Source organism: Sebastes fasciatus, chromosome 9 (genome assembly GCF_043250625.1).
Source record: "Sebastes fasciatus isolate fSebFas1 chromosome 9, fSebFas1.pri, whole genome shotgun sequence".
In the NCBI taxonomy this organism is placed as follows: Eukaryota; Metazoa; Chordata; class Actinopteri; order Perciformes; family Sebastidae; genus Sebastes; species Sebastes fasciatus.
In genome coordinates this window covers 576771-603626 of record NC_133803.1, presented here as the reverse complement: position 1 = coordinate 603626, position 26856 = coordinate 576771, and the positions used below count along the sequence as shown (strand labels likewise).

At 42.0% G+C, this 26856-nt stretch overlaps 1 protein-coding gene across 9 annotated transcripts in view; it reads left to right on the top strand.

Annotated features, from left to right (window-relative positions):
- Positions 1-26856, top strand: part of ccdc88ab (coiled-coil domain containing 88Ab) — a 144715-nt gene that overhangs the window by 48192 nt on the left and 69667 nt on the right. For all 9 annotated transcript variants that reach the window (XR_012595160.1, XR_012595162.1, XR_012595161.1 and 6 more), the window contains exon 4: positions 5420-5489. Coding sequence is in view for 6 of the 9 variants with exons in the window: in XM_074645460.1 (XP_074501561.1) it covers positions 5420-5489 (70 nt within the window). In the remaining 3 variants the exon portion in view is untranslated. The remainder of the gene's footprint in view (positions 1-5419; positions 5490-26856) is intronic.

Sequence of the window (26856 nt, the reverse complement as noted above, 5' to 3'; positions counted from 1 at the left end):
GGCCTCGGTTTTATTGCTGTTGAGTTTCAAAAAGTTCCTGCTCATCCAGCTCCTGATGTGTTGTAGGCAGGTGGTGAGGGAGGTGGGTGGCAGGGCAGCAGTGGGTGTAGTTGAGATGTAGACCTGTGTGTCGTCGGCATAACAGTGGAATCGGACATTATGATGACGGAGGATAGTGCCAAGGGGAAGGAGGTAAATGATAAACAGGAGTGGACCCAATACTGACCCCTGGGGGACACCCAGTGAAACAGCGGAACACCTTGACCTGTGATTACCCAGTTTTACAAATTGTAGTCTGTCGGTGAGGTATGAGGAGAACCATGTGAGTGCAACACCGGTGATACCAATATCAGTCAGACGTGTGATGAGTAGTGGGTGGGAGATGGTGTCAAAGGCAGCAGTGAGGTCGAGGAGGATGAGGATGGTGAGCAGTCCAGAGTCAGCTGCACGGAGGAGGTCGTTGGTGATTTTGACCAAGGCTGTTTCAGTACTGTGTTTGGGGCGGAAACCAGATTGGAAGGGTTGATGGAGGTTGTTTGAGTTGAGGTGGGACTGAAGTTGGGCGGCGACCACTCTCTCAAGGGTTTTGGAGATGAAGGTGAGGTTGGAGATGGGCCTGTAGTGGTTCAGATCAGCTGGGTCAACACCGGGTTTTTTGAGGGTTGGTGTAATTGCAGCAGTTTTGAGGGTGGGGGGTACAGTACCAGTGGTGAGGGAGGAGTTAATGATTCTTGTGATCATGGGGGAGATGGAGGGCAGACAGGCTTTGACGAGGATTGTGGGGAGGGGATCGAGCTGACAGGTAGTGGGTTTGGCTTTATGGATGAGCTCAGTGATGGTTAATTCCGTTGTGGGTGTGAAGTTAGAGAGGGTGCTGATGAGTGGTTGGCAGGAGGTTGCCATCCAGGGTGGGTCACATGGGGAGGTGCAGGATGAGGCCAGCTGTTGGTGGATGGTGTTGATTTTGTTTTCAAAGAATTGCAGAAAGGCAGTGCAGTGATCAGTGGAGGTATTTTGGGGGAGGGTTCTCGGTGGCTGAAGAAGGTGGTTTACTGTTGAGAAGAGGGTTCTGGTATTACCTTGACCGGTACTGATGAGGTTGGAGTAGTAGGAGGATTTGGCGGTGGAGAGAGCGTTCTTGTAACGGTGGAGGTGTTCTGAGTATAGTTGGATGTGCACTGAAAGTCCAGTCTTTTTGTATAAACGCTCAAGTTGACGGCCGGTGGTTTTGAGATGGCGGAGGTCAGCGGTGTACCAGGGAGCTGTGTGGGTGAAGGAGACTGTGCGGGTTTTCAGGGGAGCCAGGGTATCCAGGGAAGAGGAGAGACAGTTGTTGTAATGATTCACCGGTTCAGCAGGGGAGGCGGATGGGGGAGGACTGGGGGAGGAGTTAATAAGGGTGATGAGATCTGTGGGGTTGATATGCTTGATGTTTCTGAAGGAGATGGTCCGTTGCTCTTTTATTTTGGATAGGGGGGCGTCGATTTCAAACAGGATGACTTTGTGGTCGGAGATGGGGAGGTCAGCATTAGTGAGGTTTTGAGGGGTGATACCAGTGCAGCAGATTAGATCAAGTATGTGTCCTTTGTTATGGGGGGGCTGTGGCTCAGAGGGTAGAGCAGGTTGTCCACCAATCGGAAGGTCGGTGGTTCGATCCCCGGCTGCTCCGGGTCACATGTCGATGTGTCCTTGAGCAAGACACTTAACCCCAAATTGCTCCCGGAGGCATAGCCATCAAAGTTGGCACCTTAGTAGCCTCTGCCATCAGTGTATGAATGTGTGTGTGAATGGGTGAATACTGACATGTAGTGTAAAGCGCTTTGAGTGGTCGGAAGACTAGAAAAGCGCTATATAAGTCGAAGTCCATTTACCATTTACCATTTATGGGTTGGGAAATTGACATATTGGGTGATATCTAGACATTCAAGGAGTGAGGTGAAATCATTTGTAAAACCAGAAGAGTTGTCAATGTGGATGTTGAAGTCTCCTAGAAGGATGACAGTAGGGGACATGGCACACACAGAGGTTAATAATGCTGACAGTTCAGTGATAAAGAGGGCAGAGGGCTTTGGGGGTCTGTAGATGGTGATAATGATGATGGGTGTGGAGCCTGTGAGTTGTATGGCTAAGCATTCAAAGGTGGAATGAGGGGGGACGGTGACTGTACAGACTTTAATGCTGTCACGATAAAGTACAGCAAGACCGCCCCCCCTCCCTGATACACGAGGTTTGCTGGTATATTTAAAGCCAGGTGGGACAGCTTCATTGAGCTGGGAGAAATCGTTTGGCTGTTGCCAGGTCTCAGTGAGGCATAAGAAGTCCAGTTTGTTGTCCATAATAAATTCATTAATCAGCAAACCCTTGCTAGTGAGGGATCTAATGTTAAAAAGAGCCAGTTTTAGACAGACAAGTGGTGTATAGGCGATACTATAGGCAAGGTGATGATAAATGGACTTGCATTTATATAGCGCTTTTTTAGTCTTCCGACCACTCAAAGCTCTTTACACTACATGTCAGCATTCACCCATTCACACACACATTCATACACTGATGGCAGAGGCTGCTAAGGTGCCAACTTTGACCATCAGGATCTGATCTAAATACTCATTCACACACCGATGGCTATGCCTTCGGGAGCAATTTGGGGTTAAGTGTCTTGCTCAAGGACACATCAACATGTGACCCGGAGCAGCCGGGGATCGAACCACCGACCTTCCGATTGGTGGACAACCCTCTGAGCCACCATGATATATTGCGATTTTAAAAAAATCATAGTAGTCATAGTATAAAGAACACACCACCATATGCATACAATCTGAGTAGAAATACGTATTTTTTTTATTCAAAAAGAACAGTGGGATCTTCATTTGCATTTATCACAGTCCCTGTAAAATCATAGCACTACTTTCAGAGGGCACATCTCTTTGCATGTAAACTATTAATTAAAAATCGATAGTGTTTTTGAGAATCGATACATTATCACAAAACATAACATTGCGATATTCATTTTTTTTTTAAAGACAGAATAACAGCTGGGCCGGCTGTTGGATTGTTAAGAGGTTAATAGTTTTATAATAAAAGATAGATACTTGATGTACGTTTATCAATATAATATTGCCACGCAAAATATCGCGATACTATCCTGTATTTGTTTCCCCTACTATCCTGGTTGTGTTTAAGTGAATACATTTTGCATTATGTCAGTTGGGGCAAAGATTAGGCAATATGGTAAGTCATTTGCTGTTGTTAGCAGCTTGTTTATGCACTATTGCAGTGCCCATACTGTAATTTGATGATCCGACTTAAACCAAAACATCAACACTAATTAAGTCTTGCCCACCTTTACACGCTGTGTGTCTGTGTATGTGTGTGTACACATGTATTTATCTGTGCATGTGTCTGCAGGAGTGCTGTAAACTGCAGCTCATAGTTTCATGATTGACATGTGAATGGAGGGGGCCCTGCGGCAAAACCCACACCAGCAATTTAACCCACATAAATACCACTGTCACTTGGATCATTTCGCACGCACGCACGCACGCACGCACGCACGCACGCACGCACGCACGCACGCACGCACGCACGCACGCACGCACGCACGCACGCATGCCAGACGCACATAAGCACTCACACATTGTATGACATCCCCAGTGCACACAAGACCATCACTGTGTCCATTATAGGAGATTAATAGTGTTAATTTTGCTGTCTCTTTGACTGTCTTTATAATCTTTTAAAGTCCACAACAGTGTTACAGACACTGTCTGAAAAAGTCTTAAATCCAATAACCCGTATTTAAGGCCTAAAAATGTCATGAAATGTCTTAAATACAATTTTGACATATCTTAAAAATTCATTAGTGTTCCTTTCATTTAATAAAAGCAATGCATTATCTTGCTTTTAAATGTTTCGTCTTTTGAGCACGCTGTAACAGAACTATAAAACGGAACCAAAAGGGAATGGCTGTGCTTTTCGGATCAAATTTATCAGAGCACACCCATTTCACGTGCAGTCAAGGGGAGTGCTACGGATGTATTAATAGAACTGGATGGGGAGTGCAGGGAAACGAGCCATCATGTTTTGGTTTTCGGCTGGATTGCTGCAAAGCGGAGCGACAGTGTTTCCGCTGGTAACTTTTTCGCCACCACAGCAAAAAACATTACTAAAATAAACAAAACTCCTTTTCCCTCTCGTTTGATGTTTTAATCTAGTTTTATATTGCTAGTTGGCGTTAATAAATGCCGTTCCTAGCGTCAGTCTGTGTCTGTGAAAGCTGCTCTATCCGCCTCTTTACACGTGTTTCTAAACATTTTCATATTGAAGTGAAAATATTTGTACACTTCTCAGCGGGTTGGCTGGCTGGTCCTCACCCGTTCTCAGATCTTTTACTTAAGTAAAAGTAATACCACAGTGTAAAAATACTCTGCTACAAGTGAAAGTCCTACATTCAAAATGTTACTGAAGTACAAAAGTATTAGCATCAAATATATACTTAAAGTACCAAAAGAAAAAGTATCCTACTCATTATGCAGAATGGCCCATTTCACAATAATATATATTATGGTATTTTATTGTATTATAATGTCTGATGCATTAATGTGTTCATCACTTCAATGTTGCAGCTGGTAAAGGTGCTCATTTTAACTACTTTATATCCTTAATGATATACTACTTAATAATAGTTTATTAGTTGATTTTTATGAAGTATCTGAATCGGTACATAGCTAGTATCTAATATTGTTAAATAAATAAATAATTGAAGTAAAAAGTACAACATTTCCCTCTGAGATATAGTGGAGTAGAAGTGGGCTATAAAGTTACGTAAAATAGAAATACTCAAGTACAAGTGCCTCAAAATTGTACTTAAGTACAGTACTTGAGTAGCCTACGGTCCTCCAAGAGCACAAGATGTAGTCTCTTAATTTTGCTTCAAAGTGCAGCAGATTGATGCATTTAACTTTAAAATGTAAACATTTTTAAAAACTGAAAACCTGGAACAAAGACTGGGAAAACTGCTGGAAGGAATATGTTTCAGTGAATAAATAAATTTACTTTGCAAGTAATTCCGGGGTTCCAATTTTCTTTCATACCCTTAGTACTTTCTTGCCAGTATGGACGTAAAGTAGGTCTTAAATTGCATTCTTGGTCTTAAAAGGTCTTTAAAAGTCTTAAATATGACTTGTTGAAACCTGCAGATACCCTGAATGAAATCAGTCAAATATAAACTCTACGGTAGTTTTTGATCAATTCCAGCACCCTCACAAAACCCAACACTCAAAAACTCCTTTGAATAATTAGATCAGGTTATTTGGGCTTCGTTAGGGTTGTGTAAATTGTATCTCGGTATTTTCTTACCCGTAATTCTTTTTGAATGCCAAATAGTGATCTCTCTTCCTGACTTTTCTTTTTTGTGTAACAGGAGACTCTCCAGCAGCTGGTGATGATGCCTTTACCAAATGTGTTGGTCCTGGGCCGGAACCCTCTGTCTGGTAAGTGTCAAAATGCTAAACAATACTACCACAACATTATACACACTAATACTTTGACCAATGCTGTGCAGGCTATAATTTGAAAACCATTAGCAAAAAAAAAATATATTCATATCTGCTCCAAGACGTTCCTCTAGGGTGTCAAACTCAATTTCATCCCGGGCCACATCAGCATTATGGTCGCCCTCAAAGGAACGGTTGTAACTGTAAAGCCTCGGAAACACCAGGAACGTCAGGATCGCGTGGCGGCTGTGTGGCGTGGTTGGTGGCTGCCTGATTCACGCATCGGGCGTTCACCCCAGCTGCGTGTCAGCTGCGTGTCAGCTGCGTGTCAGCTGCGTGTCAGCTGCGTGTCAGCTGCGTGTCTGCTGCTGCAGCTGCTGCTGTCAGCCCTTTCTTTCTACATAGAGTTTGCCTTTTAATGGCCGTTTCATTTCATTATAAATATCATTTATATTTATTTTAGACAGAGAAAGGTTAAGAAAAGTGTGGTAATTTGTAAATAATAGTAATAATCCACAATTAAACTCCGTACTATATTCATTCATGGAACTGCATGTTCTAGAACACTGTCCGGCACATATTTCAGAATAAAAGACTAATGTTAACAAATTAAGGAATTCTGAAAAAACGCTTGAGGGCTTTTATTTCGAAATGAAAGCGGGAAGTGTTGATTTAAACCCCATACTTTATAAATTCATGGAGCTTTCTAAGTCACTGCATGTTCCACAGCACTGACTGCTCATATTTCAGAATAAAAGCCTTGTGTTAACAAATGAAGGAATTCTGTCCACAGAAAAAACGCTTGAGGGCTTTTATTTTGAAATGAAAGCAGGAATTGTTGATTTAAAAATAAGTCTTTCCTTTTTTTCATCTCCTTAGCATATTCTATAGATGTCTAGACATCGAAACTGTAGTAATGTAGCTGGTATGATGTTAATATACAGTCAGTAGATCACTTTCACTGTCTGTTGCTGCTGTGAGATGTGCGAGGCATGCGCCAAAACTAGGCGAGACCTCTATTCCCTAGAAGAGACGCAGCTGAGACGTGATGCGCGTCTCAAGCGGGCAGTGTGGCTGCTATAACCTGTTAACACGGACACGTAATAAAAAAACATCAGGTAACGCAGCCGCCACGCGCTCCTGACGTTCCTGTTGTGTCCGGGCTGTTAAACTATATAAATATATCTACTCTTTATCATATTACATAATTGCCTCTGCATTCGATTATTATTGGCTTTAGTAATAACTTCATTAATAACTAGCTCTGAAAGCAGAAGTCTAGGAACAATTATTGCAAGCAGACATTCAAGTGTACAACTGTTGTACAATTTATTTAAAAAATGAGTTCAGTAACAAAAACACATGCTCGATATATATATATGTATGTACGTAGACACAAAAATACTGAATGTGGGCACACACACTCACATTTCTATGTGTTATTATAACATAGATACCATGAATTTATGAGATAAGAAACCCTCATCATTACTCATCCACCAAAGATCAACATTTTCAAGGGTGAATAATAAAGTTCTTTTTTTTACCCTCACACAAATATTATCAAGCACTATTTATTACATAGACAATGTTTAACTTTTTGGTCACAGTTGAGAGGGGCTGAACTATGATACAACAATATGACGGAGTAACCGTCACTGACGGTGGGTAGCGCACACACACACACCCCCAGGCCACACACACCAACATTTCTCCGCTGCGTCGCTGGCTGCAGGCAGCGCGCACACACACACACACACACACACACACACACACACACACACGCACGCCAAACATTTCTCCGCTCCCTTCCTGATTCACTAAGGAGTTAAAACACCTCGCGACATCCCTCTCCCCTAAACTGTTTTTCAGTAGTACGACCAAGGGTGCACACTTTATTGTTCTGCTGTTTCCTGCACGCATATTTTCACACAAACATTATTCTTGGACATTTTGGCGACCACATCACTCTGCTAGAGTGCCGCTACTGGAAATGGCTGATACTGAGACGCTACAGCGCGCAGGTAACAAAATCGAGATGCATCGAGGGACATGTAGTTTATGGACACCGTACTTCTGGAAAGCGGGATAGAATTGTATGATAAGCAAATTATACTCTTTGCAAGCTCTCCCGGGCCACATAAAAAGAGGTGCCGGGCCAGATTTGGCCCGCGGGCCTTGGGTTTGACACATGTGCTCTAGTGGAATCACGTGAACAACGGGCGTGTGTACGTTTCACAAAAAGGACACATGCACCTCTTTTAATTATCCATTGCTTTGATGTTTCAACTGACTTTCTCTCTGGCTTTAGATTTCATTTTCCAGCCACCTCTCCATGTGCTTGTTGAGCTGATGAACTACCTATTGGACCGTCATTTATAACCCACGCCATCAAAAAATGGACTTGATGGCAGAATTAAAAAGGACTTAACAGAAGAAAGTGAACAATGCTGATTTCATTGTTGAGTTCATGGGAAATTGGACAGATTGATGGGTTGGTTTCAAGGACAAAACCAAAATGTTCTCATTAACACTAGTCTTTAAACAAGACTACGAAAAAAATCTGAGTGTATTGCTGTACTGTGTACGGTCAGTCTGTGAATTTGTGGCTAAATTGTTACACAAATAGTCAGTGGTCATGTCTATAATGTTAAATCCAGCAGTACATGTCCACCAGGTCCGGCGAGGACACTAGGAGACGCGCTCAGTCAACTGGCCGTTCAAGCGGTGACGTACCCTATTGTGGAATGATTGGTCCCTGATTTTCTGCTTGCTGTTTCAAACAGGAAACAACATGGCGGCCTGCTCGTAAACTTTCTGTTATTCCGTCAAAACAATCCACCAAAATCTACTTCTCAAAACATTTGGAGCAGAGAAATAGGATATGCTACTGCTTAATCGCGTTTAATTTTAGAACTAGATCGGCTAGTTTGTCAGCTTGGTCCAAGTCCACCTTGAGCTGGAAGGGCTCATCTGCATAAAGGTGAGATCACGTTGGTGAGAGGAACCGCTGACACGCCCCCCCTGAAAACGTAAACAAAGGACTGTTCCCGCCTCTTCATTTTGAAAGAGCAACGGCCAATGAGGAAACTCCAACAATCGGCCGATCAATCATGTAACTTTTTTTCGTTGCGTTTGTAGGGCTGGCCCTCTGCGGTTCACCAAAAAACAAAGGCAAATGAATGTTTTTACGACCCCGTAATGCTCAAATACTCTGGGACCCACATTCTAAGCCATAAGGACTTTTATGTGGTCAATTAAATATTATTGTTATAAAGCAGGGGTCTCCAACCTATATTTCCTCTGAGAGCTACATTGACAAAATGAAAGTGGCCGAGACCTACTCATATTTTATATTATTAGTAACATTTATTCGGGGGCGGCTGTGGCTCAGAGGGTAGAGCAGGTTGTCCACCAATCGGAAGGTTGGTGGTTCGATCCCCGGCTGCTCCTGGTCACATGTCGATGTGTCCTTGAGCAAGACACTTAACCCCAAATTGCTCCCGAAGGCATAGCCATCGGTGTATGAATTAGTATTTAGATTAGATCCTGATGGGCAAAGTTGGCACCTTAGTAGCCTCTGCCATCAGTGTATGAATGTGTGTGTGAATGGGTGAATGCTGACATGTAGTGTAAAGCGCTTTGAGTGGTCGGAAGACTAGAAAAGCGCTATATAAGTCGAAGTCCATTTACCATTTACATTGCTCAGCTCCAACCAAACCAGCTGAATAAGCTTCTTTTGTGTTAACAATTAGAAAATGTTGATATCCAACACTCATATTTTGACATCATCAACATTTTAAATTCAGCAGCATGTGCATGTTTTTTTTTCTGTAAGCATTTCTTTACATTTTCAATGTTGTTCACACTATTACATTCACATCAGATTAATGTCATAGAAAACAAAACTATGTTGTTACTTCTTTTACTGTCTGTCCACATATCACTGTATCACATCACTTCCCTTCACATTCCCTTCATCATCTGTAGTTCACATGCATGTATTACATGCATTCAGTCTTTTTAACAGTCAACAAGAGAGGTGTCTGCTGGAGGGATCCACTTAGGATCACTCTTATGGAGTCATTTAAATGTTCATCTGTCAGTCTTGTTCTGAACTTAGATTTCATGACATTCAAGACAGCCAGCTGGGCCGTATCGCTGGAGTCAAGCGACTCATCACACTGGATGGAAAACCATTTGCACCGGTCCATGTCCCGTTGTAGCTGCTCCACAGCATTCGCAGACAGCGCAGACACTCTCCCTGCCACAGTATTAGCACCAAGTTGTAAATCGACGATAGCAGACCTCATTTCTGTCTTATTTTTATGGTCCTTGAATAGCGTTTCAGTCATCGCCATCGGGTGAAGGTTTTTTGTGTTTCGTTAGGATGTTCGCCACTTTAAACGAAGCCTCTGTTGCTGCGTTGGCCTTCTTCGTCGGTTTGGTAAACAGAGACTGTCGTCTTTTAAGCCTTGTTTCAGGTCCTTTACCTTCTCTGTTCGTAGACCGCTACCAGCCGGAAAGTCCTGTGAAAAGTTGCTGTGGATTTTGGTGAAGTGGCGCTCAACATTACATCTTCTACCGACTGACACGCTCACACCGCAAATGAGACACACACACTTGTCATTCACATTCGTGAAAAAAACTCTGTTTCCCATTCCTCATGAAAATAGTAGGTTTTTTATTTCTTTTCTTGGCCTGGCTATTTTCCGCAATCATTGTCAAATCTGTTGTGTGCTTGCTAGCCTGCTAACATCTCCTAATGTGATCACTGATGTAACCAAACTTGGCAGCAGCGTAACTCCTTTAATTGATAGCTGATTGGCAAATAATCAGTTTGTGTCAGAAGGGGGCGGGATGTCTGTGAATTGGATTGCATAGAAGTTTAGGTTTACTAAGTGACTTTGTCTTATCAAATTTGTTTACATATTCTTTGAACCTTTGGCGAGCGACTCAGTTGGTTGCAAGCAATGTGTTGGAGACCCCTGTTATAAAGTATTGTTTCTTAGAAGGCACATTTGGAGCATTTGATGATAGATTCTAACCTTGACTACACGTGTTTCTCTGAGTCACGGTTAAAGGAGTCATTTCCATCTGTGTCCTTTAGCTTCGCTACAGGAAGTTAAAGAGGGACAGGAGAGATGGCACATTTAGAGACCATTTTAAGTCAATCTCATACAGTGGAACAGCCCAGTGACTTAGCGTGTATGGGGTTGAATGTTGCCATTTCCCCAAATATGTTCTTTATTATAATAGCCCTATACAGAGCACCATCTACTGACAGCATGTTTTATGCATACCATTCTCAAAGAATGTGATTATCAGAAGGGGAGCATGCTTATGGGTGACTTTAAGATTAATTAGGGGAACAAACATGCAGGAAAAAGCAGTAATTCCTAAGAGGGAGAAGCATAATCATACATCTGTGAGTAGTCGAATTGATTGGTCCAATGTGCTGTCCAGTGAGGCTGTTGAGTCTGGCTATAAAACACTGTTAACAGTGCTTGATAGCGTCACTATGTCCTTTACAAGAACAATTAAAAGTAAACCACAGCGTAAAACGTCTTTGCCATGGCTTAATGAAGATCTAAGAAGACAGATAAAAGAAGGAAGTGTTCAAAATACTTTAACCATTTTGCAGCAAAGCTTGGACCTCCTGAACCCAGACGTGTTATTTGATATGTCTGAGCAGCCTCAAAGCAACAGTAGTGCAGTGTCAAGTGTTTGCAATTCATCTTGACCTCTGTAGCCCCAACAGCTACTTGATATTCCAATGGGACGTTGATGAAGCCACTAAAGAGATGAGATAACAAGTCGCAGGCCAGCATTTAAGATCATGATGTTCTGGCTGTGGAAATAAAAGGATTAGGGGTGGGGTCGATTCACCTATGTGTCGCGATTTCTTTTCTTGTAATATCGAATCACAATACTTGTAGAATCGCGATACTTAAAAATTGCAATGCATATTGAAACGGCACCCAAGTATCGTGATAGCATCGAATCGGGAGATGGGTGTATCGTCCCAGCCCTAGTATGGATATCAGGACAACTATGGCCCTGTTTAGACCTGGTATTAACATGCGTCCTCAGTGATCGGATCACAAGTGGACAGCTTTAAGTACAGGTGTGAACTCACTCAAGACGCATTGAGGACACATTGAAATCGGATCTTTCAGACCACATTCAGAGGTGGTCTGGGCCACATATGACCACATTCTTTTAGCAGTGTGTAGTGAATGCGTCCTGGGCCACATTAAGGACCGCCTACTCATCTGATGTCCAGCTGGGATCCGTGGGTCTCTGCGCTCCTCAGATGAATAAACAGGCAGACACGGGCGCTTGTCACCATGGAAACAGCCTCTGTGCTCTACTGTATGTAGACTAGGCACGAGGAGTGCATTATTATCATACTGTCGGAGATGTGTCGGTGTTTTTGTTCTGCTGCTTTGCGCGGAGCTGACAACCGCCCGCCCGCCCGCCTGTTCTCTGTCCTCCCCGGCTCTCGGGAGCGTTGTACCCCGCTGTTGTCTGGCATAAACAGCGGTGCCGGCAACGCAGCTTTTGCCACTATAATACAATAACCTTTTATTTTGATGTTAATACAATGTACCAGAATTAACGAATATGTAGGATATTACTACTGACATTCATGTAATATTACATCAAAACGGCTGCTGTATTAGCCATGTGTTTACTACTACTACTACTACTACTACTACTAATAATAATAATAATAATAATAATAATAATAATAATAATAAATTGGACTTATATAGCGCCTTTCAGAAACCCAAGGACGCTTAACTACGTGTTTATTTACATATGGGGCGGGGAAGTGAGATCGGATCACAAGTGGTCACTGGAGACGCATGTGGAGACGTATTTTAATGCCAGGTGTGAACAGAAGTACTCAAAGCTGTCCACTTGTGATCGGATCACTGAGGACGCATGTTAATACCAGGTGTGAAAATGGCCTCTGTGATGAAAAAAATGTTTCCTGCCTCGCAGCCTGCATAGATCAATTATTGGCCCAGTAGCCCCCACTGCAAAACTTTAGCTAACACCACGACAAGGTCATTGGATTGGTTGTTTTTACTTTTGGAAAAGTGCATCCATACAAAGATTCATAGCCTTTGTGTACATCTCTTATGTAATCATCAGCTCTTCACAGTGAATTGTTTCCAGGCTCAGCTAGCGAAGCTTGTTGAAGGATAGCTGTACCTTTTTTACCTTCTAAGCTGGTGATGAAATGGCCTCTAAATCCCTGTCCTCCCTCAGCTGCCTTTGTCACACTTTCACCACAGCCATTGCTGTTATTTTGGGCTTTTCATCGCTTTTCAATGGTCACAGTTTTCTCTTTAATTTTCATACGCCCCCCACAGCCATGAAGGGTAAATAAAGGAACAATGAGAGGCTGCAGCGAGTACACACATTTGTGAGCGTTGTTGTGTTTGAGTGTGTTTTTGTTTCACGCAATAAGTTGGCTGTTAATCTACCACTGCCCTGCAAAAGAAACAGTAAAAACAAGTTTTCATAAGTAATTTTTAATGAAATATTTGTTCAGCTACTAATGATAACGAACATCAGCGGGATACTTCATAAGTCTACTCATTGAAGCCAAGAGGGATTCTTTCATGAACATAACCCCCAAAATAATGTATACTGTTTGAATTTCACAGCACTACATTGCTGAAGATCTACTGTATGTACAGCGCCTTGAAAATCTCCCGAATCTACCGCCTTAAGGTCTTTGCACACAAAGTCCGTATTTTTGGTCCGAAATTGTCACATGTTTAAAAATAAATATGGCCCCACGTTGTGTCAATCACATTTACACACCGTCTCCAAAACTTTTGTCTGTCATTAAAGTTTTCGGAACAGGATTGACTTTCATTGTTTTTTCGCATCCGTCAAAAGGCAAAAGAGGGTTGTTTGACCACTTAGAGCCACCGTCCCAGCCAATGTCAATCCTCCATGTCACCGTCCGTGCATGGAGGATTGACATTTAGGAGTGACATGGATATATATATATACATATATAGTGTATATATGTATATGTGTATATGTGTGTATATATATGTATGTATATATATACATACATATATATATACATATATATATTTTTTTATATATATAAATATATACATATATATTTTTAGATATATATATACATATACATACATACATACATATATTCTTGAAATTCTTGCAGTTTTATTAATGCATGCATTTATATATTTCTTTTAGATCCTATTTTTCAGCATTAATATTTGCACTGTTCCATATATTTCTTATATTTTCTTATGATTTCTTATGATTTCTTTATTTTTATATATTAATATTCTAGAACGGTAGCAAAACGTAACTCAATTTCCCCCCCGGGGATCAATAAAGTATTTCTGATTCTGATATTTACTTCCTTGCCGAAGAGAGGGGAGTTGGTCCCGAAGTGGCTGCCGTATTTCTTTTTTTTTTTTAAACTTTGATTTTTATTTAGCATTTTCAGCTCTGGGTTGAACATCATGAGCATCCATACAGAATTCAACAAACAATACAACACTTAACAAATTCAGCTAACAGTACAACATTTAACAAAAACAGTTGTCAGGGGCAGTCAAACATGTATATATTCTCCAACAACACATGTCTCATGTTCCATGTAAATGATCCATTTTACCCAGTTCTTGCCATTTTTAGTTGGTATTTTAGCTTTTCCATTGAAAAACTATCACGGACAATCTCAAACCAGTGATCTTTCCCAGGAGGTTCCGCTTTATACCAGTTTCTTGTTATAGCTTTTTTGCTGGCTATAAGTACAATTTTTGCCAGATATCTATCTGCTCCATGCACAACCTCTTCAATGTTCCCTAGGTACATTACAGCACAATTGTTTGAAATAGCATATCCCATAATGTCATTAATAGTTACATTTACATTATTCCAGAAAGGCTTTAGTTTAGTGCAGCTCCAGAAAACATGGGTATGGTTGGCCTCCAGATTGCCACAGAGCCTCCAACATGGTTGCTGGGTCTTTAGCTGTCTGCTTTTGATTTGCGGTGTTATGAAGAACCTAGTAAGATTCTTCCATCCAAATTCTCTCCATACTCGTGAACTAGTAGTGGTACACTGTGTCGTACACATTTTATACCATTCTTCGTCTGAAATTTCTATATTTAGCTCTGATTCCCATTTGTTTTTTATATATAGTGTTGAGCTTCCTCTATTCTCCCCTAAGGCTTTGTAGAAGGTTGAGATGACACAAGATCTACCCTGGTGATATGAATCCACTATGATTTTAATAGCTGGGAGGAGACCACGGGGAAGACCCAGGACTAGGTGGAGAGATTATATCTCTACTCTGGCCTGGGAACGCCTCGGGATCCCCCAGTCAGAGCTGGTTAATGTGGCCCGGGAAAGGGAAGTTTGGGGTCCCCTGCTGGAGCTGTTGCCCCCGCGACCCGATCCCGGATAAGCAGTTGAAGATAGATGGATGGATGATTTTAATAATACCATTCAGATCTATTTTAGGATCAATTTTCACCTCTTTCATAAAATAGTCTCGTATTTGTAAGTATCTAAATAAATCTTGTCTTTCCAGACCAAATTTCACCTTTAGGTCTTGAAAACTCCTCCATGTCCCATCTTTAAGAATGGTACATAGAGCAGTGATACCTTTCTCTGTCCATTGTTTGAACCTAAGTTATATACCCCTGGTATAAATTTTGGATCATATGCAACCCAGTTCAGTATATTTCTTTCCCTTTCAAGTTTATATTTTTTTATTACTTTATCCCAGATTTCTAGTGTAAATGTTGTAATTGGATCCATTAAATGTGTTGTAGTTCCTGTTCGTTCTTTGTTTCCTACCAAAACTGGAATTTGTAGATCCTGAACTTTCATCTCTATATCCTTCCATCTTGCTTCATAATCTGAGGTGCCTAGAGGCCTTAGCTGTGCCGCGTAGAAGTTTTGGTAAGGACAATCCTCCTTCATCTTTAGGGAGTTGGAGTGTTGTATATCTTGTTCTGGGTTTTTTACCATTCCAAGTGAACCTTGATATTTGTTTATCCCAGGAGATGAATTTGTTTTGTGGTATTGTTGTTGGTAAAGACTGAAATAGATACAGCGACCTTGGTACAATATTCATCTTAACCACCTGGATTCTAAAGCTGAGGTCCAGGGGAAAAGTTGACCATCTCTGTATATCTTTTTGGATATTTTGTTCTAGGGGCGGCTGTGGCTCAGAGGGTAGGGCAGGTTGTTCGGAAGGTCGGTGGTTCGATCCCCGGCTGCTCCAGGTTACATGTCGCTGTGTCCTTGACACTTAACTGTGTCCTTGACACTTAACCCCAAATTGCTCCCGAAGGCATAGCCATCGGTGTGTGAATGAGTATTTAGATTAGAACCTGATGGGCAAAGTTGGCACCTTAACAGCCTCTGCCATCAGTGTATGAATGTGTGTGTGAATGGGTGAATACTGACATGTAGCGTAAAGCGCTTTGAGTGGTCGGAAGACTAGAAAAGCGCTATATAAGTCCAAGTCCATTTACCATTTACAACACTTCATACAGTTTGCTGAGTCTCTTGGTTATAATCACTCCTAGATATTTTATAGTTTTATAGTCCCATTTTAAGTTGTATGTATCCCTAATTGGTTGAGATGGAGAGTAATTAAATGTAAGGATTTGAGTTTTTGCCACATTGATTTTATATCCTGAATAGTAACCATAGATCTTTAGAAAATTCATCAGCAGGGGTAATCCTCTCTCGGGATTCTCTAAAAAAATTATTATATCATCTGCGAAAAGGCCAATAACTATTCCCTTCAGATCTTTATTTTGCCTGATTGCTTGCGCTAAAGGTTCAATATAGAGAGCAAGGAGCGTGGGGTTCATACAACAGCCTTGTCTGGTGGCCCTTTCTAATCCTATTCAATTAGATAAATGTCCATTCACCTTGATTCTGGCAGTCGGATCTTGATATATGGTTCTAATGCTCTGGATTGATTGTTTGTTTAACCCGAATTTCTCAAGTACCAAATATAACAATGCCCAGCTGACACTATCAAAAGCCTTTTCTGCGTCAAGGCTGATCAAGGTCGCGCTAATGCCTTTACTTTGTATTTGTTCTACAATGTGGAGAGTTCTTCTAACATTATCCTGGGTCTGGCGCCCTTTAATGAACCCAGTTTGATCCTCATTAATTAATTCCGGTATAAAGGTCTCAAATCTTTTACATAGTATTGAGGTATAGAGTTTATAATCAACATTTAGAACTGAAATTGGTCTAAAGTTACTGCATTGTTCTATATCCTTGCCTTCTTTGGGTATGAGGGATATAATCGCTTCTCGCCATGACGGGGGGGCCTTTCCCTCTCTCAGAGTCCAGTTAAAGGAAGACGAAAGCAGAGGAGTTAGTTCATTTTTAAATATTCTGTACCACTCAGATGGGAACCCATCACTACCAGGAGATTTATTGGCCTTCAGTCTACTAATTGCATCTTGTATTTCTTCACTTTTTATTTCTGCAGTAAGAGTGTTATTCTGCATTTCGCCAATAGATGGCAAATCGAGTGAGTTGAGGAAATTTCTGATTGTGTTTTCAGCAGCTAGGGGAGGTTCCGAGTATAACTTTTTATAGTATTCCTCAAACACATTTAATATTTCCTCTGGTTCATGTAATATTTGGTTGGCCTGAGGTTCTCTTATCTTGTTAATCATGTTAGAGGCCTGCTGTTTACGCAGACGCCTTGCCAATAATCTAGTTGCCTTGGGACCTGATTCATAATAAGTCTGCTTTATAAATCTAGCTCTCTTTTCTATCTCACCTTTCAGGATGTCATCTATTTCTCCCCTTACCTTTTTCTTTTGTTGAAAAACTACCGGATCATGTGATGCTTTATGTTGTTTTTCTAATTCCTTCAAGATTTCCACCTGCTGTTGATATCTGGCTTTTTGAGCCTTCTTCTGTACTGTCATTAGAGCAATACATTTTCCACTAATATCTGCTTTTAAAGCATCCCACTCTGACAGGATCCACCTCACCATTATTATTTTCTTTTATTTATCTTTTGATCTCCGTCCTTATCTGTTCCACTACTGTCCTATTATTCAAAATACCAACATTAAGCCTCCATAAAGGGTTTTGTTTTCTTTTGTTTAGGCGAATTGTCACAGAAATTAGACTATGGTCTGAGACATCCACCACCCCAATAACACTCCTCTCCACTCTATACCTTTCATTGATGTTCATAAAGAAAGATTCCATTGTGCAGCAGACAGAATGAGGAACTGAGTGGTGGCTGTCGCCTCTTTCCAGGGACAGAATGAGGAACTGAGGGGGGGGTGTAGTCTCTTTCCAGGGGATGAAATTCCCTCCAAACATTCCCATTTCCTGCAGTGTTGTTGATAAACCTTGTTAAATGCATTTTGTTTTTACGAGAACTTGTTTTGTCTAAACTATGACACAAAATCACATTAAAATCACCTCCACATATCAAGATGCCTTCGGCTTCTAGTGCTATAAGATTAAACATGTCCTCCTCTCTGGAGGACATGTTTCATACACATTAACTACAGTTACCACCTCATTTTGTAATTTCCCTTTAACCAAAACGTATCTCCCGTCTTTATCTCTTACTTCTTTATAGCTTTCAAATTGTACAGAATTTGGTATGAGTATTGCTACCCCCCTTTTGTGCTTAGGTTCGTAGGAGCTGTAAAAAGTCTTTCTGTAACCCTATTCTTTTAGTTTCTAATGTTCTTGTTGATTCAGCCTTGTTTCTTGTAAAAACAGTACTTGAGCACTTTCTTTTTTTAACTTGGAAAAAACCTTATTTCTCTTAACGACATTATTCAGACCATTTACATTGAGTGATACCACTTTCACACTGTTATGCATTGTCCCTGTTCATAGTCCATTCATGTGCACCCTGACAACTGAGAACAATTCAGACCTGAACATTTGGCCTATTAACACTAAAGAAAAAAGAAACGGAAGGTGTTGACTTCCAAATGAGGACGATGACGTTTCACCACCCTGAGTCCCCGTTGGTGGGAAGAGGGGAATTCCTCTCACGTGAAGAGGGCCCCTCACTAGTGGTGAAAAGGGATATTCCACACATTCTAGCAGTCCAACTGTTTATGGTTCAATTGTTCCCCGATAGAGAAGACTGTATAATCCAGGCGAGGTAACTGGTGTTGGTTAATTAGTAGGACTATTTATCCTCTGAGAGATCTAAAAGTCTGATAATACCTGCATGTGAAGGATTGATTACTGTGGGGGAATCCGCTCAAATCCCTGCAGCCTCTCCTTTGCTCGTCGGGCCGCGCTGCCGCCCTCTCTCCCTCCTCCGACTCGTTGCCATGGTTGCGCCTGATGCAGCCGCTCCATCGTTGCATCTGTATCCATGGTGGTGGATCCCGGTAGCTCCACCGTATATCCCCGTTTCCTCAGGTCGTAGGCTGCGTCCTGCGCGGTCTCATACAGTTTCGGTCCAGAGTCCCAGTGAATTCTCATTTTGGAGAGGGGGGTTTGAAAACGGATCCCTTTCTCCTTTAGTATTTTCTTGATCCCGCTGTATGCCTTACGTTTCTGAACCACTTCTGTTGCATAGTCGTGGTCAAACATCAGCTGTCGTCCTTCCATGACAATTTTCTTCTGCCAAGCTTTTTTCAGAACCATGTCCTTAACAGTGAATTCCATAAAGTTAACAACCATGGACCGTGGTGGAGAGTTGCGGTTGGGTTTCTGAGCTAGCGCTCTGTGGGCCCGCTGGATGTGAAGGTTAACGTCAGGTGGCAGCGACAGCTCGGTTACGAGTAGCTGCTCAACAAACTTTATGGTCGAGTCCCTCTCTTTGTCCTCCGGTATACCATACGAATGTTGTTTCCTTATGCTCCTACCTTCGATGTCTGTCAGCTTGTTTTGCAGAAGTCTATATTCTCTGAGATCTGCATAGTGCGTCCTTTACTTCCAGATTCCACCTCTCTATTTCCTCCATTCGTTCCTCTGCTTCAGTAATTTGGACATCGTGTGTTTGTATGGTTTTGGTGTTAGCCGCGAGTTGCTGGTATATGTCCTGCTTTAGCTCGTTGATTTTAGACTTCACGTCTTTCGTGGCTTGGTCTTTGAGTGTATTTAAGTCCGTCTTCATTTCAGCTTTGAGTTCACGTATCTCTTTGCTAATTGTATCCAGCCCCAAGCACATTGTTCTGGTTAGCGGAGTTTCGAGTTGCTCCACATTGTCCTCCGTCTCATCCATTACGGGCGAATTACGTCCTTTCTCCTTGTTACGGTTTTTCTTTTTACCTCTTGTTTCAACTCCCCTACTCATTACACTTCTGGTCTGTTAATTGGTTTATGAATTATGGGTAGTTAGTTTAAGCTAGCTATCGGGAGCCATTTGCTTCACCTACCGGAAGTCCCTTCGGCTGCTGTATTTCTACCTTCCACCTTAAAGAAGGAGCTTCATTGAGCTGAGAGTGTGACTACAGACGGAGTTCACTCCACCACGGAGTGGAACGGGGCCTTAGTCAGGGCCAGCTGAAAGTCATTGGCCATGTGGCTTTTATTATGCTCTCTTTAGGGGGCAGGGGATGACCATGCATGTGTGTAAGTGTGTGCACGTGTGTTTAGTTGGTGAGTGGGGGAGGGGTGTCTTCAAAACTGTGAACAGTGGGAATGCACTGTAGTATCCCCCCAGGCTTTGATTTACCTCAACCTGCCTTGCATACAGAGACACACTCCCTTGTGCATGCAAGTTGTGTTTAGTGAGTATGCTTGTGTTTAGTGAGTATGAGCACGCACGCACGCACGCACGCACGCACGCACGCAGGCACGCATGCACGCACGCACGCACGCACGCACGCACACACACACACACACACACACACAGACACACACAGTGATCTGATCTTCTGAGAACTTCTTTCCCCACAAAATCTGTTTGTGACTATCAGGGTTCCTCCCTCACCCCAAAATGTCAGATGCTGCTCTGTAGCTGCTTCACCCAAGTCACTAGCAGTCATTTATGTTATCGTTATTTCATAAATTCAGTTTGCAACAGTGATTGACTACAAAAACATTGTATCCTCTATCCACTGCTCCTACTGATGGAGAACACTGGACCGTTGACAGATTGCCATATACAAATCTCAGATGCAATCCAGAGTTTTGTTTATCTTTTATTAATATTAGGGCTGTCAAATTTAACGCGATAAAAGAGTTAACCCAAATTCGGTTTAACCCCACTAATTTCTTTAACTCATTAATGCAATCGATCTTTCGAAGGTTGTAGCTGGTATCCTGGTATCATATGAAACTAGAAAATCTAAGGAATCCATTGGTACCAACTACCTGTAGGCTTGCCGTGGTAGTCAGTGTTACCGGTGTTACACGGTGGTCGGGCACACACCGATTAGATTACGTACCCACCGCCCCCATCGTCGTTTTGCTTTTTTTTACATAAATAAAATTCATTTAGTTCATTTTCGTGTATCAGCGCCGTGTTATCAATACATAGTCAGACGACAGACGCTACAAACTGAAAGTGAAAGTGTCTGCTCCATACAGACTCCCAGCACAGAGCAGCCGGTGTCAGATTTCACACCCACGGGACCAGAGAGAGATGACAGACGAGACGATTGCAGAGGATTTGATGTCAAAGCGAAAAGCAAACGCGCCTATTTTTGGCAATATTTGAGATTTAAACCCAATTCTATAAGGGAACCATAACGTCAATGAGGTATTTGGTGTGAGGAGGACGGAGCGGTCAGGGCTGGCGTGCGCAGCGGAGCAGCGCTGGGTTGAAACCTGCGGCCCCGCAGTGAAAGCTCTACCGGAGAGGCCAGACACACAGCCACCCGATGTGAAAGATCAAAGTTTGCCATGTTACGATTGTTTTATGCTAAATGCAGTACCTGTGAGGGTTTCTAGACAATTTCTGTCATTGTTTTGTGTTGTTCATTGATTTCCAGTAAAATATATAAAGCAAGCAATATTTGCCCACTCCCATGTTGATAAGAGTATTAAATACTTGACAAATCTCCCTTTTAAGGTACATTTTCAACAGATAAAAAATGTCTGATTAATTTGCGATTAATCACAATTAGCTATGGACAATCATTTGCGATTAAATATTTTAAAGGGACTGTTTGTAACTTCTTACAGGTATAAATCTACTGGGTCGGGATCCCATGCGCACTTGCATATGCGCGCTCGCGTGTGGCTATGCTGTTCAGACCGCTCCTCTGCCTGCCTGCACTAGCACAACTCGCGCGTTCTCGCTCCACCTCACGTTCATGCGAGCACACTCCACACTGCAGAAGAGTTAGTTTAGCTCTGAGAATATCTAGTGAATGTTAAGTGGATGTTTGTGCAGAAATAACTGCTGCAGCTCCTCCAGACCAACAGAGGTTTCCCGTGTCTTGTGAAGTGACGGGGCTCTGCAGAGAGAAACGTTATCACCGGCACCCGGTCGGAGGTGATAACATTTCTCTTCCTGCTTCAGTCCCGGAGGCTGAGGCAGGAGAAGCCAACACTAGGATCAGCATTGATTCATGGAGAGACCTTCGTCTGGTCAGCTAACATTACTGCCAAGCAGCTGAAATATAGAGTGATATTGTGCTTTTAGCTGACGTGTCTCCTCACTGTGTTGAGCGATGCTCCTTCATGTCTATGTAGAGCGAGCACAAGCGCGAGCAACAGGACGCTGACTTTCGTTGACTTAACGGACACAGGTGAAGCTGTTAACAAGACATTTCTGAAAGTTACAAACAGTCCCTTTAATTGATTGACAGCCGTAATATGAATACTTTTAACCATAAATATGGCCAAACATGAGGATGACTCATAACATGGTTTTAAATGAGCAATGATCAGAATTCGTATTAACAGTAGCAACAACAGAGGAGACAACTGTTGACAGCTGGCAGTGAGCATGAACCAAAGGGCTTGACGGTTATGTGTGTGAGTAAAGGAGTAACTTGTCTAGCAAAAATAGCAGGCCTGACTTTTTAACTCAACTAAACAGTGTTCCATGTGTGTAGGCGAATGTTTGGTTTGTTTATACAGTCTGCTTTCACAGTGTTGTGGTGTCTAGTGTCTCCAGAAAGAATAGAATAGACACAATGGTTTGTGTGTGTTTGAGAGAGAAGCGCTGTGTTGGCTCTGAAAGTTCTGAGAATGAGACAATGAAGATAAGCAGGAGAAAATGCCAGTTTGACCAATATGTTTTTTTTTTTTATTATTTGTTTTTTTTTGTGATCATGTTTATCTGGGGCGGCTGTGGCTCAGAGGGTAGAGCAGATCGTCCACATATCGATGTGTCCTTGAGCAAGACACACCCCAAATTGCTCCCGAAGGCATAGCCATCGGTGTGTGAATGAGTAGTTAGATTAGATCCTGATGGGCAAAGTGGCACCTGAGCAGCCTCTGCCATCAGTGTATGAATGTGTGTGTGAATGGGTGAATGCTGACATGTAGTGTAAAGCGCTTTGAGTGGTCGGAAGACTAGAAAAGCGCTATATAAATGCAAGTCCATTTACCATCTGGTTCAGTGCTCCTTGTGTAAAGGCAGACTTTGGCTCATTTTTGCTCATGACACTGACCTCAGCTCCAGGCTGTCTGTCTTTGGTGTCCATTGACACTCTGTCTTGTCCTTTAAAGCACATATGCCTTGACATAATGTTAAAATAAAGTTGAGCCCACTCTATCCTCTGCTCCAGTGAGATGGGCTGAATATACTCTGGCATGCTGTCAAAGCAATATCAGATTGCTTTTACCAGTTTCACCGCTAACATGCAAGTCATGGGGTCCTGAATGAATCTATTCATGATGGCAGAAGACAGGGTTGGAGCAATTGATTGCACATGTACGCAGCCACACTTTTTTTTAATTATTATTATTCACTCACATCCTCACACACAGATTAACAATGGCATTGCAGGAAGAAGGGTTGGTCACTGTCCGTCTGACCTCCTTGTTTCCTGCTCAGAGGATAAAGTGGGGCGGAAGGACAGGAGGTGAAAAAGGAAGCCTAGATGAGTGAATGCGAACACTCGGGAGGCACAGATGATCTGTAACAATGTTGAAGGAAGGAAGGAAGGAAGGGAGGATGGGTGGATGCGTGTTGCAGAGAATAAATGGATGGATGAAGTGAGTGTGTGTAAGAAGGGAGTAAGAGAGGGAGGGAGAAAAGATGAGGCTAGCAAAGAGATGGTAGCGCCTCCTTGCTGCTGCTGCTGCTGCTGCTGCTGCTGGGGGGAGATTTCTCTTTTCTATTTTCAACCTTGCCTCTTTGCCTTCCTCCTGCTCTCTTGGTTTCTCTATTTCTATACGCCTCCCTTGTGTTTGTGTTGCTTTCCCTCTTTTGTCTCTTTTCCTTTCATCTCTCCCTCTTACCATTTCTCCCTCTTGTTCTCCCTCTCTAGCTGTATAAATAATTTATATTATGAGGGTCCTTATCTTTCCTATGTTGCCTCAGTAGATTTGCTGAGTTAAATCCCTTCCCTTACTAGAATAGGTTCCTGTGGCTCAAATTGTGTACCATTACGTCCTGCAGCTGTGAGAATTAACTGTTATCTCCATCTATGCCCAAATTTGCTCATATTCTCTTTATATGCTTAATATTTCTTCTTATATCATGAATGCAGCTGCTGATGATACATTTTCCAGTACTAACTAAGCACACAACAGTGACATCCTCTTGACTGATAGCACACCACCATCAGAGCAGGAATGGAAATTAGGTTTTCCAAAGTGGATAGATTGCAGGCAAGAAACTCAAGTCTTCATTTGAGCTTTTCCAACAGTGTCCCAGTTAACACGCATAAAGCCCTGTCATTTATGTCTGGATGCTACTTGGTACAATCAGTCCTCTGCAGGTGCACTTATTTAATCAAATTAGTTAGGGCTGTTGCAGGAATGGACATCATTAAGGCACGGGTATGCTTTTTTGGAAAATTCTGTTTATTCCTTTTTTTCCAAACAAAACATAACACCGGTGCCATAATACAAAAAAAATTATATCTTACATTTAACATTTAATATGTACATACATAAATACACACATCGCCTCCCACTCCCACACAGAGACAGGTCCAGCCTTCTTCCCACCCCTAGAGGTAAAGTTACAGAAAAAATAACATAAGAATTAAATTTTTAAATCATTTAATTAGTTAGTTAGAATTCAAAGTAATAAGTACTACAGTAGTATAGTTCATGGTGGTAAGATAGAAACCTTAAATAAATAGATTAATTAATTAATTAATTAAATAAATGTAGAGAAAAAAAGAAAACAGCAGGTAGAAAATAATAGAAAATAATAATTAATAATTAAGTAAATACACTAGAAAGGTTAATAAGAATTATATAAGTGATCCATGGATCCCATACCCTGTAGAAAAACTGTGGGCTACCTCTTATAACATAGGTTATTTTTTCCAAGGGAGCACATGAATTGACTTCATTAATCCACTGAGTAATATTAGGGGGATCCTCATGATTCCACTTAGATGTGATGCATCTATTGGCAGCCGTGATTGCCAGGTTAACAAAACCCCTTAACCCCTTAAGATTCAGATCAGTCAGGTCCCCCAACATAGTAATCACAAGGGAAAGAGATATTTTACTTGATAGGACTTTTCCAAGAATGTTACTGATCTCCAGCCACCACCATTCAAGCTCGACACAGGACCACACCATGTGTACCAACGTACCAGTTTCCAGTTTGCTGCGGGGGCAGAGAGGCGATGAGTCCGTTTTAAAACGACATAGTCTCTCAGGCGTAACATATGCTCTATGTATAAATTTGTAACTACAGAGTTTGTACCTGGTACTATGCTCATTAATATCACTCCAGAGCTCATCCGTGATCTGGATCTCCAGATCCCTCTCCCATTTCTCTTTTAGTGCCATTGTGTCAGCATTAGAATACTCAGATAGTAAACTGTATATTTGTGATATAGGTTTGTTCACATTTTCCTTGAGCAATAGAAACTCCAATGGGGAATAGTTGGGCCTAACCAGAGAGCCTCCCTGCTTAGATTGTATAAAGTGTTGTATCTGAAGAAACCTGGATAGGTGTGTGGCCGGAATCTGGTAACGTTCTCTCAAGTCCCCAAAAGACATCAATGTGTCCCCTTGGTATAAATCCTCTATTTTTTCTGATACCCTTCTGCAGCCACAGTCTAAACTCTTGCTGCTGCCTCTTGGCCAGGTCATCATTGTAAATGAGAATTGGTTCTCAATTGATTTGACCTGGTTAAATAAAGGTCAAATAAATAAATAAATAAAGGAATGGTCTCTTAAGGCTAACGGTAGAGTGTTATTAAGCACAATGGCTGTCTTGGGAGAGATAAAAATTGGATGCTTCAAGTATTTATGAACATCTTCCCAAATCTTCACTGAGTGGCTAAGAAGGGGGTTAGCTGTAAATGTCTAAACATTTTTTGACATAAAGCAGTAAGGAATATAGGATAGGTCTTGTGTCTTAAGAATATGCCTTTCAATTTGGGTCCATGCTGGGCAGTGTTCCCTATTAATCCAGTAATATAGGGGCCTTACACCACCCTACACAAAAAAACATGCTGTCAGTCACTAATCTGGATGTATTAATAGGAATTAGAACCATTGTTAGCGCTCATTACACCCTGGGCCACATGATGAGCTGGCAGCACTGTTCAGCATCACATCCCTCAGATGAGCTCAGGCCTGTTGAGCATGCTAGCAGCTGTTTGTGGGTTTCAGCGGTTACTGACAATATGTCCTGACATGTGGAAGTGTACTGGAAGTTCATCCGGCCTACTCTCTACTCTATGGAAAACATTGTGGCACTGTTACTAGAGAAGGGGGTTTTATTAAAGGGAAATTGTAACAACCGGAGAATTTCGTTAAAGCAGCAGCAATGGAGCAAATATGATTAAAAACAGTTATTTTTATAAAACGGTCACTATATCCTGACAGTAGTACATGAAAAAGGTAATCTGAAAAAAGTCATGTGTCTCGGTGTCCTCCGGTGCCTTCTGGTTTTCTCCGAAGTCCTCCGGGTCCTCCGGTGCTCCTAACGGCATCTGCCAGATTTCACAGACCGGAAGAAAACCAACAGTCAGAGCTGATCTGGAGTCTGCCATCCAGCTGCCATCTATGAGAGCCACGAGTAAATCACTCAACTCTGATCAAACAGTCAAACTAGGCAGCACTGATCAAATATGAATCAATATTCTGTTACTGTAATGCCTATTCCTCTCCTCAGATGTTCTCAGAATCATCTTGTAGTGCACTGTTTAGCTGTAAAATGAGAAAGTTTATGACCCAGCAGCCATGTTGAGATCTGCTGAGGAAATACCAAGCACCGCCCACC